Source organism: Taeniopygia guttata, chromosome 16 (genome assembly GCF_048771995.1).
Source record: "Taeniopygia guttata chromosome 16, bTaeGut7.mat, whole genome shotgun sequence".
Lineage (NCBI taxonomy): Eukaryota > Metazoa > Chordata > Aves > Passeriformes > Estrildidae > Taeniopygia > Taeniopygia guttata.
The window spans coordinates 5,271,176-5,288,253 of record NC_133041.1 but is presented as its reverse complement, the minus strand read 5'-3'; the positions used below and the strand labels follow the sequence as shown (position 1 = coordinate 5,288,253).

At 61.9% G+C, this 17,078-nt stretch overlaps 1 protein-coding gene across 1 annotated transcript in view; it reads right to left on the bottom strand.

Moving 5' to 3' along the window:
- Positions 1-1,159: 1,159 nt before the first annotated feature.
- Positions 1,160-17,078, bottom strand: part of LOC121471138 (histone-lysine N-methyltransferase SETD1A-like) — a 29,440-nt gene continuing 13,521 nt past the window's right edge. The window contains exons 8-19 of the mRNA XM_072936404.1: positions 16,535-16,700; positions 15,000-15,056; positions 14,433-14,918; positions 13,405-13,545; positions 12,396-12,441; positions 9,375-9,635; positions 7,610-8,563; positions 6,087-6,256; positions 5,906-6,016; positions 4,304-4,423; positions 3,431-3,568; positions 1,160-2,482 (exon numbers count right to left, since the gene is read on the bottom strand). Of these exons, the coding sequence (XP_072792505.1) occupies positions 2,309-2,482; positions 3,431-3,568; positions 4,304-4,423; positions 5,906-6,016; positions 6,087-6,256; positions 7,610-8,563; positions 9,375-9,635; positions 12,396-12,441; positions 13,405-13,545; positions 14,433-14,918; positions 15,000-15,056; positions 16,535-16,700 (2,824 nt within the window). The 3' untranslated portion in view covers positions 1,160-2,308. The remainder of the gene's footprint in view (positions 2,483-3,430; positions 3,569-4,303; positions 4,424-5,905; positions 6,017-6,086; positions 6,257-7,609; positions 8,564-9,374; positions 9,636-12,395; positions 12,442-13,404; positions 13,546-14,432; positions 14,919-14,999; positions 15,057-16,534; positions 16,701-17,078) is intronic.

Genomic DNA, 17,078 nt, shown 5'->3' with positions numbered 1-17,078 from the left:
GAAATGTGGGCTCCCCTTCAATTGCATCCCCCAGAAGAGCAGAAAAGAAGGGGTTTGCCTCAAATGATGGCAAAAAGCAGAATTTTACCTCAATCCAAACCCTTAAAAGGAGGGACAACAGGGCAGCCCCCTCATTTCAACCTCAGGATGATGAAATTCAAAAGGGAAAGGAGAAAATTCCCCACTACAAAGGCACATCGGCTCACCTGTTTGGCCGCTGCTTCTCGGCACAAAGGTTTGTCCCTCGGCTCCTCCTTTGAGCAAAGCTCCACGAATCCAAATGATCCCCAAAATCCTTTCCAAAGCGCCCATCGTCCCTCCATGAGACAGCCCCGGGAGCCCCCCAAAAACTCCTCTCCTCCAGCAGCTCCGTGCAAAAGTGATGTGAGGAAAAACTCCCTCTAAATCAGCCCCCGGAGGAGCCGCCCCCTCCTCATCATCCTCACAGCTCTCACCTGTGAGCCTTCATCATCCTGACAGCTCACACCTGTGAGCCCTCATCATCCTCACAGCTCTCACCTGTGAGCCTTCATCATCCTCACAGCTCTCACCTGTGAGCCCTCATCATCCTCACAGCTCACACCTGTGAGCCTTCATCATCCTCACAGCTCACACCTGTGAGCCCTCATCATCCTCACAGCTCACACCTGTGAGCCTTCATCATCCTGACAGCTCACACCTGTGAGCCCTCATCATCCTCACAGCTCACACCTGTGAGCCTTCATCATCCTGACAGCTCACACCTGTGAGCCCTCATCATCCTCACAGCTCACACCTGTGAGCCCTCATCATCCTCACAGCTCACACCTGGGGCTGCTCTGAGCCCTCCTCATCCTCACAGCTCACACCCCAAAACCCCTCAGAGCCCCCCAAAATCCTTCACACATCTCCCAGAGTTCCACAGGCCGACCCCAAAACCCCCTAAATCCCCCAAAATCCCTCACACGTGTCCCAGAGTCCCACAGGCTGACCCCAAAACCCCCTAAACCCCTCAGAGCCCCCCAAAATCCTTCACACATCTCCCAGAGTTCCACAGGCCGACCCCAAAACCCCCTAAATCCCCCAAAATCCCTCACACGTGTCCCAGAGTCCCACAGGCCAACCCCAAAACCCCCAAAACCCCCCAGAGCCCCCCAAAAAACGGAGACGGAGGCGGTGCCAAAGCTCAGTGGCCCTTTATAAAAAGGGGGGGCTCGGGGGCCCCCCCATATCCACATATGTACAGGGGGGAGGGGCATGTACAGGTATTTACACCCCCCGGGGGTATTTACAGAGTGGGGGGAGGGGCGGGGGGGGAGGGGCAGACCCCCCCCTCCCCCACATCCCCCCCCACCCCAGACACGCCCCCAGTTTCTACAAGAAACAGCCAAAAAAAAGGGAGAAAAAAGCCTTTTTTGGGAGGGGGGAGGGGCGCGGTGACGTCGCGATGATGTCACAGCGACGTCGCGATGATGTCACGGCGATGTCGCGGTGATGTCACGGTGATGTCATCGTGGTGGGGGAGGGGCGGCAGTGCCGCGGCGGCCAAAGGTCGACTCTCGGCTCCCTCCGGTCGGTGGTGGCTCCCGGTGGCCAAACGCTGATCCCGGTGGCCAAAACCCAACGGTGGTGGCCAAACGTCAACCACGGCAACCAAAGGTCAATGGTGGCAGCCAAACCCCAACGGTGGTGGCCAAAAGCCAACGGCGGTGGCCAAACCCCAACTATGGCAGCCAAAAGCCAACGGCGGTGGCCAAATGTCAACCACAGCGGCCGAAGGTCAATGGTGGCAGCCAAACCCCAACCATGGCGGCCAAAATCCAACAGTGGTGACCAAAGGTCAACGGTGGCGGCCAAAATCCAACGGTGGTGGCCAAACCCCAACCATGGTGGCCAAATGTCAATGGTGGCAGCCAAACCCCAACCACGTTGGCCAAAACCCAACCATGGTGGCCAAAACCCCCCGGCTGGTGGCCAAACCCCAACCATGGTGGCCAAAACCCAACGGTGGCAGCCAAACCCCAACCCTGGTGGCCAAACCCCAACCACGTTGGCCAAAACCCAACCATGGTGGCCAAAACCCAACGGTGGCAGCCAAACCCCAACCACGTTGGCCAAACCCCAACCATGGTGGCCAAACCCCAACCCTGGTGGCCAAACCCCAACCACGTTGGCCAAAACCCAACCATGGTGGCCAAACCCCAACCCTGGTGGCCAAACCCCAACCACGTTGGCCAAAACCCAACCGCGGCCGCGCCGCGTCACCCTCGGCCCCCGAGCCGCGGCCGCGCCGCCGTTCCCGCCGCGGGCCCCGCGCGGCGCCGGCGCGTCAGTTGAGGGTGCCGCGGCAGCTCTCGGTGCGGCACAGGCACGGGATCTTGGTGTCCTCGATGGGGAACTTGTAGTCGTAGGTGATCTCCTCGTTGACGCCGATCGGCTGCTTCGAGTAGATGACGATCTTCTTCTGCGCCTCGATGGTGATCACCTTGGCGTAGCAGTTGGGCTGGGGGGCACCGGGGGTCAGCGGACCCACAAGTACCGGGGTCAGCGGGACCCACAAGTACCGGGGTGAGGGGACCCCCAAGTACTGGGGTCAGTGGGACCCACAGCGACCCCCAGGGCATGAGGGGTCAGGGGGACCCACAGAGCACCATGGGTCAGCAGGACCCCCAAGCCCTGGGGACCAGCGGGACCCCCAGAGACCCCAAGCCCTGGGGGCCACCAGGACCCCCATAACCCCCCAAGCCCCGGGGGTCAGTGGGCCCCCCAAGCACTAAAGGGGCCAGCAGACCCCCAGCGCCCCCCAAGCCCTGGGGCCCACCAGGACCCCCCGAGCCCCACAAGCACCAGGGGTCAGTGGGACCCCCAAGCCCCGGGACCCCCAGCGCCCCCCGAGCCCCCCAAGCACTAAAGGGACCACCAGGACCCCCCGAGCCCCCCGAGCCCCCCAAGCACCAGGGGTCAGTGGGACCCCCAAGCCCTGGGGACCACCAGGACCCCCCGCGCCCCCCAAGTCCTGGGGACCATCAGACCCCCAGAGCCCCCCAAGCCCTGGGGACCATCAGACCCCCAGAGCCTCCCAAGCCCTGGGGACCAGCGGGACCCCCAGAGCCCCCCAAGCACTAAAGGGGTCAGTGGGACCCCCAAGCCCTGGGGACCACCAGGACCCCCCGCGCCCCCCAAGTCCTGGGGACCACCAGGACCCCCCGCGCCCCCAAGCCCTGGGGACCACCAGGACCCCCAAGCCCCCCAAGTCCTGGGGACCATCAGACCCCCAGAGCCTCCCAAGCCCTGGGGACCACCAGGACCCCCTGAGACCCCAAGCCCTGGGGACCACCAGGACCCCCTGAGCCCCCCGAGCCCCCCAGGACCCCCCAAGCCCCCCGGCCCCCCACGCCCCCCGAGCCCCCCAGGACCCCCCAAGCCCCCCGGCCCCCCGCGCCGCGCTCACCGTGCAGCAGTGGTTGATGAAGCGCGCCAGGTTGCCGCACTTGGTGGCGTCGATGATGGTGTCGTGGTCCACGCGGAACAGGTAACTGCTGCCGATGCCCTCCTGCGCGTAGCGCTTCTCCCGCATGTCCGCCACCACCTGCGCCCGCCCCGCGTCACCGAGGCCACCCGGGGTCACCCGGGGTCAGCCAAGGCCACCCGGGGTCACCCGGGGTCACCCGATGTCACCCGGGGTCACCCAAGGGCACCCGGGGTCACCGAAGGGCACCCAAGGGCACCCAAGGCCAACCAAATCCACCCAGAGGTCACCCAGAGGCCACCCGAGATCACCCAGAGGCCACCCAGAGGCCACCCCGAGGTCACCCAAGGCCACCCAGAGGCCACCCCAGGTCACCCGGGGTCAGCCAAGGACACCCGGGGTCACCCAGAGGTCACCCAAGGCCACCCAAGGACACCCAAAGCCACCCAGAGGCCACCCCGAGGTCACCCAAAGCCACCCAGAGGTCACCCAGAGGCCATCCAAGGCCACCCAGAGGCCACCCGGGGTCACCCAGAGGTCACCCAGAGACCACCCAGAGGCCAACCAAGGTCACCAGAGGCCACCCAAGGCCACCCGAGATCAGCCAAGGCCACCCAAGGACACCCAGAGGTCACCCAAGGACACCCAGAGGTCACCCAGAGGTCACCCAGAGGTCACCCAAGGCCACCCAAGGACACCCAGAGGCCACCCAAGGACACCCATGGCCACCCGAGGTCACCCAAAGCCCCGGGGACACCATGGGGACACCGTGGGGACAGCGATGGCCCTGGGGACACCTGAGGGGACACCGATGACACCTTGGGGACACCGTGGGGACACTGATGGGACACGCACCTGGCGGATGTTCTGGCCCACGTACTCGATGACCATCTCGTCGGCCGCGATCGGCTCCATGGCGAACAGACCCCACTCGTGGATGCGGCTGCGGCCGAAGCGGAGACGCTTCTTCCGGAACTGGGGGGACATGGGGGGACACAGGGGTGGCACCGGGGACACGGGGACATGGGGGGACATGGGGGTGGCACCGGGGACACGGGGACACGGGGGGACACAGGGGTGGCACCGGGGACACGGGGACACAGGGGGGACATGGGGGTGGCACCGGGGACACGGGGACATGGGGGGACACAGGGACAGGGGGGGACAGGGGGTGGCACCGGGGACATGGGGACATGGGGACAAAGGGGGTGGCACCGGGGACACGGGGATGGCACATGGGGACAAAGGGACACAGGGGTGGCACACGGGGACACAGGGATGGCACGGGGGGGACACGGGGATGGCACAGAGGGACATGGGGACATGGGGATGGCACAGGGGGACAAAGGGACACAGGGGTGGCACGGGGGGACACGGGGATGGCACCGGGGACATGGGGGTGGCACATGGGGACAAAGGGACACAGGGATGGCACACGGGGACACGGGGATGGCACCGGGGACATGGGGGTGGCACATGGGGACAAAGGGACACGGGGGGGGACACGGGGGTCACAGGGACATGGGGGGGACACGGGGGGACACGGAGATGGCACACGGGGATGGCACAGGGGGACATGGGGGGGACAAAGGGACACAGGGGGACATGGAGGGTCACAGGGACACGGGGGGACACAGGGATGGCATGGGGGGACACGGGGATGGCACAGGGGGACAAAGGGACACGAGGGGACATGGGGGGACACAGGGGGACACGGGGAGGGCACGGGGGGACACGATGGGGGACATGGGGACGGCACGGGGGGACATGGGGACATGGGGGGGACACGGGGATGGCACACGGGGGGACATGGGGACATGGGGGGGACATGAGGATGGCACAGGGGGACACGGGGTGGCACGGGGGGACAAAGGGGAGACATGGGGGGGACATGGGGGGGACATGGGGATGGCACAGGGGGACACGGGGACATGGGGACACGGGGATGGCACGGGGGGACAAAGGGACACAGGGATGGCACACGGGGGACATGGGGACGTGTCACCAGGGATGGGGATGGCACGGGGGGGTCACAGGGACATGGGGGGTCACAGGGACATGGGGGGTCACAGGGACATGGGGGGGACACGGGGGTGGCACAGGGGGACATGGGGACATGGGGACACGGGGATGGGACGGGGGGACAAAGGGACATGGGGGGGTCACAGGGATGGCATGGGGTTCACAGGGACATGGGGGGGACACGGGGGTGGCACAGGGGGACACAGGGATGGCATGGGGGGACACGGGGATGGGACGGGGGGACACGGGGGGACACGGGGACATGGGGACACGGGGATGGGACGGGGGGACACGGGGGGACACGGGGGGACACGGGGACATGAGGGGGACACGAGGACGGCACACGGGGACACGTCACCAGTGCCGGGGACACGCAGTGACACCGGTGTGACCGCAGTGACACCGCGCCACCCCGGAGCCACCGTCGGGACCCACCTTGAGCTGGTTGAGCTTGAGCAGGTCGCTGTCCGGCAGCGCGGCCGCGCCGATGGCGCTGAGCAGCCGCCGCTGCTCCGAGCGGCGCTCCGACAGGACGCGGTTGGGGCCCTGCGGGCGGTGACACCGTGGGGACACCGCGGTGACATCGGGGACACCGTGGGGACGTCCCGGGGCTCACCTGTGCGTCGGGCGCGTCGGGGTCGGGGCGCGGCGCGGGGCAGGGCCGCAGGTAGCGCGCCTTCTCGCGCCGGCTGATGGGGTAGTAGCCCTCGCTGCGGGCGCTGCCCGTCCGGTGCTCGCGGCTCTCCGGCCACCGGCGCCGGCGCCGCGGGCTGCCCGCGCGCGTCAGTGAGCGCGTCAAGGGACAACGGGACAGCCATGGCACCCTTGGGGCCCCAGGGCCCGTCACTGTGTCCTTAATGCCACCCTTGGGTCCCCAGAGCCCGTCACTGTGTCCCCGATGGCACCCTTGGGTCCCCAGGGCCCATTCCAATGCCCCAACACCCATCCCAATGTCCCCAAAGCCCATCCCTGTGTCCCCAGGGCCCATCCAATGTCCCCAATGCCACCCTTGGGTCCCCAACACCCATCTTGGTGTCCTCAACACCCATTCCAATGTCCCCAGTGTCACCCTTGGGTCCCAAGTGCCCGTCCTTGTGTCCCCAACACCCATCTTGGTGTCCCCGATGGCACCCTTGTGTCCCCAGAGCTCATCCAGTGTCCCAACACCCATTCCAATGTCCCCGATGGCACCCTTGGGGCCCCAGAGCCACCCTTGGGTCCCCAGTGCCACCCTTGTGTCCTCAACAACCATCCAAATGTCCCCAATGCCCATCCCTGTGTCCCCAATGCCCATCCCTGTGTCCCCAGTGCCCATCCCAATGTCCCCAACGCCCATCTTGGTGTCCCCAGTGCCATCTTTGTGTCCCCAATGCCCATTTTGGTGTCCCCAGTGCCACCCCTGTGTCCCCAGAGCCACCCTTGTGTCCCCAGGGCCCATCCCTGTGTCCCCAAAGCCCATCTTGGTGTCCCCAAAGCCCATCTTTGTGTCCCCGATGACACCCGTGTGTCCCCAATGCCCATTCCGATGTCCCCAACGCCCATTCCAATGTGTCCAGTGCCCATCCCAATGTCGCCAACGCTGATCTTGGTGTCCCCAGTGCCACCCTTGTGTCCCCAGTGCCCATCCCTGTGTCCTCAACGCCCATCCAAATGTCCCCAACACCCATTCCAACGTCCCCAACACCCATCCCAATGTCCCCAACACCCATTCCAATGTCCCCAACGCCCATCCCAATGTCCCCAACACCCATCCCCATGTCCCCAACACCCATTTTTGTGTCCCCAACGCCCATTCAATGTCCCCAACACCCATCCAATGTCCCCAACGCCCATCCCAATGTCCCCAACACCCATCCCAACGTCCCCAACACCCATCCCAATGTCCCCAACACCCATCTTGGTGTCCCCAGTGCCACCCTTGTGTCCCCAACACCCATTCCAATGTCCCCAACACCCATTTTTGTGTCCCCAGCACCCAATCCAGTGTCCCCAAAGCCCATCCCAATGTCCCCAACACCCATCCCAATGTCCCCAACATCCATCCCAACGTCCCCAACACCCATCCCAATGTCCCCAACACCCATCCCAATGTCCCCAACACCCACTCCAGCGTCCCCACCCGCAGCCCCGTCAGGATATCGGTGTGGGGCACCCAGTGGGTGTCGTTGAGCCAATGGGCGGCGCCGTCCTGCTGCAGCAGCCGCTCGTAGGTGACCCGCAGGAACCGCGCGTCCTCGGCGTCCAGCCCGGCGCTCCAGATGTCGTACAGGATCGTCATCTGCTCGAACTCGCTGCGCGGCGCGAACGCCACCGGTGCCACCGGCGCGGTGCCACCACCACGGGGCCGCAGCCACCGCCGCGCGCCGCCCTCGCTGCTGTCGCTGTCGCTGTCACTCGATGACGATGATGATGATGATGATGACGGCGGCGGCGGCGGTCGGTGCCGTTTGCGCCGGGGCGGAACCGCCGCCGGAACCGCCGCGTCGCTGTCGGTGCCGCCGACCGGCGGCAGCTCCGCCACCACCTCCTCGGGCGCCTCCAGCACCTCCTCCAGGCACGGCGCGTGCCCGGCGGGCGCGGCCGGCGGCGTTTTGGCGTAGTTGTGCTCCAGCAGCACCGGCGGCACGTCGGCGTCGCCGTCGTCGAGGGCGATGGCCGCCAGCACCGCCAAATCACCGCCAACGCCGCGCTGGGGGCTCCTGCGGGGGGCGCTGTGCGCGCCGCGGGACAGCTCCAGCAGCGAGGAGGCCCCGAGGTGCTCGGCGGCGGCGCGGGGCGGGCGCCGGGGCGGGGGGCGCCGCGCGGGACCCCCGTCGGTGGCGTTGGTGGTGTTGGTGGAGGTGTCGGCGCAGCTCTTCACCAGCGACGCGTGATCCGCCGGGAGGTTCGCCACCAACCGCGGCGGCGGCGCCGGGGGGCGGGCGGGGGGCTCGCGGCGCCGGGGGAGGGGCGTGGGGGGTTTGGGGGGGCTCGGGGGGCTCGGGGGGGGCGGTTGTGGGGGGGCGGGGGGCGGCTCTTCGGCCTTTCGGCGTTTTTTGGGGGGCGGCAGCAGCGGGATGGGCGAGGAGGGGCGCGGCGGCGGCGGGGGAGGGGCTGCGGGAGAAAAGGGGGGGGTCAGAGGGCGAACCCGAAATTTGGGGGATTCATCCCAAAATTTGAAAGATTCACCCCTAATTTTGGGAGATTCACCCCGAATTTTGGGAGATTCACCCTGAATTTTGGGAGATTCACACGAAAATTTGGGAGATTCAACCCGAATTTTGGGAGATGCACCCCAATATTTGGGAGATTCACCACAAAATTTGGGAGATTCACCCCGAAATTTTGGGAGATTCACCCCGAATTTTGGGAGATTCACCCCAAAATTTGGGAGATTCACCCCGAATTTTGGGAGATCCACCCCGAAATTTGAAATATTCACCACGAAATTTGGGATATTCACCCCGAAATTTGGGGAGATCCACCCCGAAATTTGGGAGATTCACCCCGAATTTTGGGAGATTCACCCTGAATTTTGGGAGATCCACCGCTGAAATTTGGGAGATTCACCCTGAAAGATTCACCCTGAAATCTGGGAGATCCATCCCGAATTTTGGGATATTCACCCCGAAATTTGGGGAGATCCACACTGAAATTTGGGAGATTCACCCCGAATTTTGGAAGATCCACCCCGAAATTAGGGAGATCCACCCTGAAATTTGGGAGATTCACCCTGAAAGATTCACCCTGAAATTTGGGAGATCTACCCTGAATTTTGGGAGATTCACCCCGAAATTGGGAGATTCACCCCAAAATTTGGGATATTAAACCCGGAATTTGGGAGATCAACCCCGAAATTTGGGATACCCACCTCGAATTTTGGGATATTCGCCCCGAATTTTGGGGAATTTGGGGCGGTGCTTACCCGGTTTGGGGGAGGGCGGCCGGGGCGGCTCCGGCGGCTCTTCGGCCTCGTCCTCGGAGGATGAGGATGATGATGATGATGATGAGGAGGATGAGGATGAGGAGGGTGAGGACGAAGGCCGCGGGGAGGAGGAGCTGCTGTCCCCTCCCCCCTCGAACGGCGACAGTTTGGAGGAGCCTTCGGCCTCTTCCTCCTCCTCCTCCTCCTCCTCCTCCTCCTCCTCCTCCTCTTCTTCCTCTTCTTCCTCTTCCTCCTCCTCCTCTGCAGTGACAACAGTGGGGTCACCCCCCTGCGCCCCCCACAGTGACCCCAAACCCCAAAAATGTCCCAAATCCCCCCAAAAATGTCCCCAACACCCCCAAAATATCCCCAACACCCCCAAAATATCCCCAAAACGTCCCCCAAATGTCCCCAAATATTCCCAAAATGCCCCAAAATGACCCCAAATGCCCCCAAAACGTCCCCAAATGTCCCCAAACCCCAAAATCTCCCCAAACCCCCCAAAAATGTCCCCAACACCCCCAAAATATCCCCAAAACGTCCCCCAAAGTCCCCAAATTCCCCCAAATGACCCAAAATGACCCAAAATGTCCCCAAATGTCCGCAAATCCCTCACCCGGGCCCGGACGGGGGGGTCCCCTCGATGTCCCCAACCCCCAAATGTCCCCAAATGTCCCCAAATATCCCAAATGTCCCCAAATGTCCCAAAATGGTCCCAAATCCCCCCAAAATGTCCCCGAATGACCCCAAATGTCCCAAATCCCCCCAAATGTCCCCAAATGTCCCCAAATGTCCCAAAATGTCCCCAAATGTCCCAAATGTCCCAAAATGTCCCCAAATGTCCCAAATGTCCCAAAATGTCCCAAATGTCCCAATTGTCCCCAAATGTTCCCAAATGCCCCCAAATGTCCCCAAATGTCCCAAAATGTCCCCAAATGTCCCCAAATGTCCCAAATGTCCCCAATGTCCCCAATGCCCCCAAATGTCCCAAATCCCCCCAAAATGTCCCCAAATCCCCCCAAAATGTCCCCGAATGGCCCAAATGACCCGAAATGTCCCAAAATGTCCCAAAATCCCCGAAAATGTCCCCAAACCTTCACCCGGGCCCGGCCGGGGGGGTCCCCGGGGGGGTCCCCGGGGGGGTGGGGGGGGCCCCTCCCCCTTCCTCCTCCTCCTCCTCCTCCTCCTCCTCTGCGCTTCGGCCTCGTCCTCCTCCTCCTCCTCCTCCTCCTCTTCCTCCTTTGGGGGTCAGGGGGGGTCAGGGGGGCCCCAAATTCGGGGGGGGGTCCCCAAAATCGGGGGGGGTCCCCAAAATCGGAGGGGGGTCCCCAAAACACGGGGGGGTCCCCAAAACCCATCCCCAAAACACGGGGGGGGTTCCCAAGATTCGGGGGGGGGTCCCCAAAATCGGGGGGGGTCCCCAAAATCGGGGGGGGTCCCACCTTGGCCGAGGAGGACTCTTCGGACGCCTCTTCCCCTTCGCTGTCCAACCGGAACAGTTTCCGGCGCTTTCCGGGGCCCTCCGCGGCGCGCGGCGGCTCCTTCTCTGCTTTGGGGCAAATTCGGGTGATTTTGGGGTTTTTGGGGTTTTTTCGGGTTTTTTTAGGGGGAGTTTTGGGGATTTTTTGCGGTTTTTTTGGGGATTTTTTGTGGGTTTTTTTGGGTTTTTTGCGGATTTTTTGCGGGTTTCTTCGGGGGGTTTTTGCGGTTTTTTGGAGGATTTTTTGGGGTTTTTTGGAGGATTTTTTGGGGTTTCTTGGAGGATTTTTAGGGTTTTTTTTGGGATTTTTTAGGGGGATTTTTTTCTTGGTTTTTTAGAGGATTTTTAGGGGTTTCTTTGAAGGATTTTTAGGGGTTTTTTAGGGATTTTTTTTCTTGGTTTTTTAGGGGATTTTTAGGGGTTTCTTTGAAGGATTTTTAGGGGTTTTTTGGAGTTTTTTAGGGATTTTTTTCCTTCGTTTTTTAGGGTATTTTTTTGGGTACTTTTTGGGTATTTAGGGTTTTTTTTTGGGGGGGTTTTCTGGGGGGTTTCTTGGGGGTTTTCTGGGGGTTATTAGTGGGTTTTGGGGTGTTTTGGGGGTGTTTTTGGGGGGGTTTGGGGTTTTTGGGATTTTTAGGGGGTATCTAAAGGGGTTTTTGGGGTTTTTTTAGCAGTTTTTTGGGGATTTCAGGGGATTTTTGGAGCTTTTTTGTGGTTTTTGGGGTTTTTTTGGGTGGTTTTTAGGAGGATTTTTCGGGGTTTCTTGGAGGATTTTTAGGGTTTTTTTGGAATTTTTTTCTTGTTTTTTTAGGGTATTTTTGGGGTACTTTTTGGCTATTTATGGGTTTTTTTTGGGTTTTTTTTTTGTGGTGTGGTTTCTTGGGGGTTTTCTGGGGTTTATTAGCGGGTTTTGGGGTGTTTTTTGGGGTGTTTTTGAGGGGGATTGGGGTTTTTGGGATTTTTAGGGGGTATCTATAGGGGTTTTTGGGGTTTTTAGGGTGTTTTTTGGAGGGGGTTGGGGTTTTTAGGGGGTATCTAAAGGGGTTTTGGGGGTTTTTTAGGGGTTTTTGGGGTTTTTGGGGCGTATCTAAAGTGTTTTTGGGGTTTTTTAGCAGTTTTTTGGGGGGTTTGGGGTGTTTTTTTGGGTTTTTTTGGGGTTTTTAGGGCATATCTAAAGGGGGTTTTGGGGGGTTTGGGGTGTTTTTTGGAGTGTTTTTGAGGGGGGTTGGGGTTTTGGGGTTTTTAGGGGTTATCTAAAGGGGGTTTTGGGGTGTTTTTGGGGGGGTTGGGGTTTTTGGGGTTTTTAGGGGGTATCTAAAGGGGTTTTTGGGGTTTTTTGGGGTGTTTTTTGGGTTTTTGGGGTTTTTAGGGGGTATCTAAAGGGGTTTTTGGGGTTTTTTAGAGTGTTTTTTGGGGTGTTTTTTGGGTTTTTGGGGGGTATCTAAAGGGGTTTTTGGGGTTTTTTAGCGGTTTTTTGGGGGTTTTGGGGAGGGGTCTCACCATCCTCATCCTCCTCGGGGGGGGTGGGGGGTCGGGGGCGCTTCTCCTCCCCCCCTCGTTCAGCTCCGACGGCTCTTTCCGCTTCACCTGCGGGAAACGGGGAAAAATGGGGAAAAACGGGAAAAAAATGAAAAAAGGGAGAAAAAAGAACCCCGAAACCCCCCAGACCCTCCCCAAAAAGGGACACCCAGCACCCCAAATCCCCCCCAGGACCCCCAAATCCCCCCCCAAGACCGCCAAATCCCCTCCAGAACCCCCCCAAACCCGCCCAGGACCCCCCAAAATCCCCTCCAAGACCCCCAAAATCCCCCCCAGGACCCCCAAATCCCCCCCAAATCCCCCCAGGATCCCCCAAAATCCCCTCCAAGACCCCCAAATCCCCTCCAGACTCCCCCTAAAGCCCCCCAGGACCCCCCAAAATCCCCTCCAAGACCCCCCAAACCCGCCCAGGACCCCCTAAAATCCCCTCCAAGACCCCCAAATTCCCCCCCAGGACCCCCAAAATCCCCTCCAGGACCCCCAAAATCCCCCCCAGGACCCCCAAATCCCCTCCAGGACCCCCAGATCCCCCCCAAACCCCCCCAGGACCCCCCAAAATCCCCTCCAAGACCCCCAAATCCCCTCCAAGACCCCCAGATCCCCCCCAAACCCCCCCAGGACCCCCTGAATCCCCCCCAAATCCCCTCCAAGACCCCCAAATCCCCCCCAAAGCCCCCCAGGACCCCCCAAAATCCCCTCCAAGACCCATAAATCCCCCCCAAACCCACCCAGGACCCGCCAAAATCCCCTCCAAGACCCCCAAATCCCCCCCAGGACCCCCCAAAATCCCCTCCAAGACCCATAAATCCCCCCCAAATCCCCCCCAGGACCCCCCAAAATCCCCTCCAAGACCCCCAAATCCCCCCCAAGACCCCCAAATCCCCCCCAGGACCCCCCAAAATCCCCTCCAAGACCCCCAGATCTGCCCCAAATCCCCCCAGATCCCCCCCAAATCCCCCCCAAACCCCCTCAAACCCCCCCAGAGCCCCCCAGGACCCCCCAAACGGGCACCTTGAAGGAGGGCAGCCGGAGGGCGCCCCGCAGCCCCGCGCCCCCTCCCCGGGCCCAGTCCACGAGGGAGAGGGAGAGGAGGGCGGGGGGCGGCTCCTTCGGCCTCGGGGCCTCCTCACGGCCCCGGCCCGACTGGAAGGGCTGGGGGAGAAAATTGGGGGGTCAGGGGGGTAAAATTGGGGTCAGGGGGGTAAAATTGGGGTCATGGGGGGTAAAATTTGGGTCAGGGGGGCAAAAATTGGGGGGTCAGGGGGGCAAAATCGGGGGGAAAATGGGGGGTTTGGGGGAAAAACGGGGGGTTTGGGTCAGATTTTGGGTCAGGTTCAGGGGCTGGTTGTAAAGCAGATTTTGGGCTGGTTTTGGTCAGATTTTGGGTCAGATTTGGGTCAGGTTCCACAGGAGATTTTAGGGCAGCTCTGGTCAGATTTTGGGCTGGTTTTGGTCAGATTTTAAAGCAAATTTTGGGCTGATTTTGCCCAGATTCGGGTCAGATTTTGGGCTGGTTTTGCCCAGATTTTGGGTCAGATTTGGGTCAGATTTGGGTCAGATTTGGGTCAGACTTTGGGCTGATTTTGCTCAGATTTTGGGCTGATTTGGGTCAGATTTTGGGCTGATTTTGGGTCATATTTGCCCAGATTTGGCTCAGATTTTGTGCCCACCTTGAGCTGCTCCTCCTTGCGCTCCCACCACGTGTCGAAGATTTGGGTCAGATTTGGGTCAGATTTTGGTCAGACTTTGGGCTGATTTTGCTCAGATTTGGGTCAGATTTTGGGCTGATTTTGCTCAGATTTTGGGCTGATTTTGGGTCATATTTGCCCAGATTTGGGTCAGATTTTTGCCCACCTTGAGCTGCTCCTCCTTGCGCTCCCACCACGCGTCGAAGATTTGGGTCAGATTTGGGTCAGATTTTGGTCAGACTTTGGGCTGATTTTGCTCAGATTTTGGGCTGATTTGGGGCTGGTTTTGCTCAGATTTTAAAGCAGATTTTGGGCTGATTTTGCCCCGATTTGGGTGAGATTTTTGCCCACCTTGAGCTGCTCCTCCTTGCGCTCCCACCACGCGTCGAAGGCGCGGAAGGCCACGTTCTCCACCATTTTCCGGTTGAGGTCGCGCTGCATCGTGGCCTTCATCTCCTGCACCAGCGCCGCCAGGACCCCCTCCACGGGCCCGGGGGGCTCGGGGGGCGCGGGGGGCGCCGGGGGGTCGGTCCCCGGGGGTCTCTCCTCGGCCGTGGGGGGCTCGAAGGGCGGGGGAGGGGGCGGGAAGCGGGGGGGCGGGGGAGGGGCGAAGTGGGGCGGTGGGGGAGGGGCGAAAGGGGCGCCCCCCCCGCCCCCTCCCCCCCCCCCAAAGGCGGATTTGGGGGCGCGGAGGCGGCTCAGCAGCGGGAGGGGGGTGGGGACCCCCCCCCAGCGCCCCCCCGGACGCCCCAAAAGCTCCAACAGCGCCGGGGGGGACCCCCCGAAATCGGGGAGGGGGCGCGGGGGGGGAGGGGGGAGGGGCACGGCCATCAGGGGCTGGGGGGGGGGAGGGGGCGGGAAGGACGGGGGAGGGGGAGGGGGCTCCGGGAAGGGGGAGGGCGGCAGTGGGGGAGGGGCGTGGGGGGCGTCGCTGTTGTCGTCGGAGGAGATTTCCATGTCCTCCCCCGAGGAGGTCTGAAAATGGGGGAAAAATGGGGTGAAATGGGGCTGGGGGCACCCCCAGATGGGAGGTTACCCCAAAACAGACCAAATTACCCCAAAAAACCCCAAAAAACAGCCCAAATAACCCCAAAAAACAGCCCAAATCACCCCAAAAACCTGCAAAAAACGGCCCAAATCACCCCAAAAACGGCCCAAATCACCCCAAAAACGGCCCAAATCACACCAAAATGGGCCCAAACTGACCGAAGTCCCCCCAAAGCCCCCCAAATTGTCCCAAATGCTCCCCAAAACCCCCTCAAATCCCCCCAAAATTTCCCTCAACCCCCTCAAATCCCCCTGAAACCCCCCAAATCCCCCCAAATCCCCCCAAAACCCCTCAACCCCCCCCAAAACCTCCCTGATCCCCCCAAATCCTCCCCCAAATTCCTCAAATCCTCCCCCAAAACCTCCCCAAACCCCCCCAAGCCTCCCAAAAATCCCCCAAAACTTCCCTCAACCCCCTCAAATCCCCCCGAAACCCCCCAAATCCTCCCCCAAGTCTCCCCAAAAACTCCAAAATTTCCCCAAACCCCCTCAAATCCTTCCGAACCCCCCCAAATCCCCCCCAACCCCCCCCAATCCCCCACAAAACCCACCAAATCCCACCCAAGCCTCTCCAAAACCCCCCAAAATCCCCCCAAATTTCCCCAAAACCCCCCGAAACCCCCCGAATCCTCCCCCAAGCCTCCCCAAAACCTCCCAAATCCCCCCAAAATTTCCCCAAACCCCCCAAAAACCCCCCTAAAACCCCCTCAAACCTCCCCAAATCCCCCCCAAACCCCCTCAAATCCCCCTGAAATTTCTCCAAACCCCCCCAAATCCCCCTAAAGTCCCCCCCAAGCCTCCCCCAAACCCCCCAAATCCCCCCCAAACTCTTCCAAATCCCCCCAGAACCTCCCCAAATCCTCCCCAAATCCTCCCAAAATCCCCCCCAAGACCCCCCAACCCCCCCCCCAAACCCCCCCCACCCCCCCTCCCCCACTCACCCTCTCCTGCCCGTTGGGTCGGGGGCTCGGGGGGGCTCCTCCCTCCCCTCCCCCACCCCGGGGGGGCTCCGGGGGCTCTTCGGGGACCCCCCCGGGCCCCTCCTGGGGGGGTTCCCCGGGCCCCTCCCCCTCCCCACCGGCGGGGGGGGGGCTGGGCGGGGTGCGGGGGGGCTTGGGGGGGGTGGGGGTGGGGGGGCCTTCCTCCCCCGCCCCTCCCCCACCCTCCTCCTCCTCCTCGTGGGGGGCGGGGGCGGGGAAGAAGTGGGAGCGCTGCTCCTTCAGCAGCGCCTCGATGCGCGAGTCCAGGCTGGGGTGGGGGGCGAAGGGGACGCTCTCGGGGGTCCCCTCGGGGGCCGGGGACCCCCCCCGGGCGGGGGCGGGGCAGGGGGAGCCCCCCCGGGGGGAGGGGAAGAAGGGGGAGGGCGGGGGAGGGGAGGAAGGGGGAGGCAGGGAGGGGGTGGGGGGAGGGGGGGGGAAGGGCAGGAAGGAGCCCCCCGAGGGGGGAGGGGGTGGGGGAGGGGGTGGGGGTGGGGGAGGGGCGCGGCGGGAGGGGAAGGAGCCCCCCGGGACTCCCCCACCCCCCTCCGGGGGGCGGCGGGGGGAGGGGAAGGGGTCCGGGGGGAAGGGGAGCCTGGAAGGGGAGAGGGGGAGGGGCGGTCAGTGAGACCCCGAAAATTGGGGAAATCCACCCCAAAATTGGGGAAATCAACCCCAAAAATTGGGGAATTCCACCTCAAAAATTGGGGCAATCAACCCCAAAAATTGGGGAAATCAACCCCAAAAAATTGGGGAAATCCACCCCAAAAATTGGGGAAATCAACCCCAAAATTGGGGAAACTCCCCACCGAAAATGGGGGAAATTCCCCCCAAAAATTGGGGAAATCCAAACCCAAAAATTGCGGAAATTCCCCCCCAAAAAAACTGGGGAAATCAACCCCAAAAATTGGGGAAATCAACCCCAAAAATTGGGGAAATCAACCCCAAAAATTGGGGAAACTCCCCACCGAAA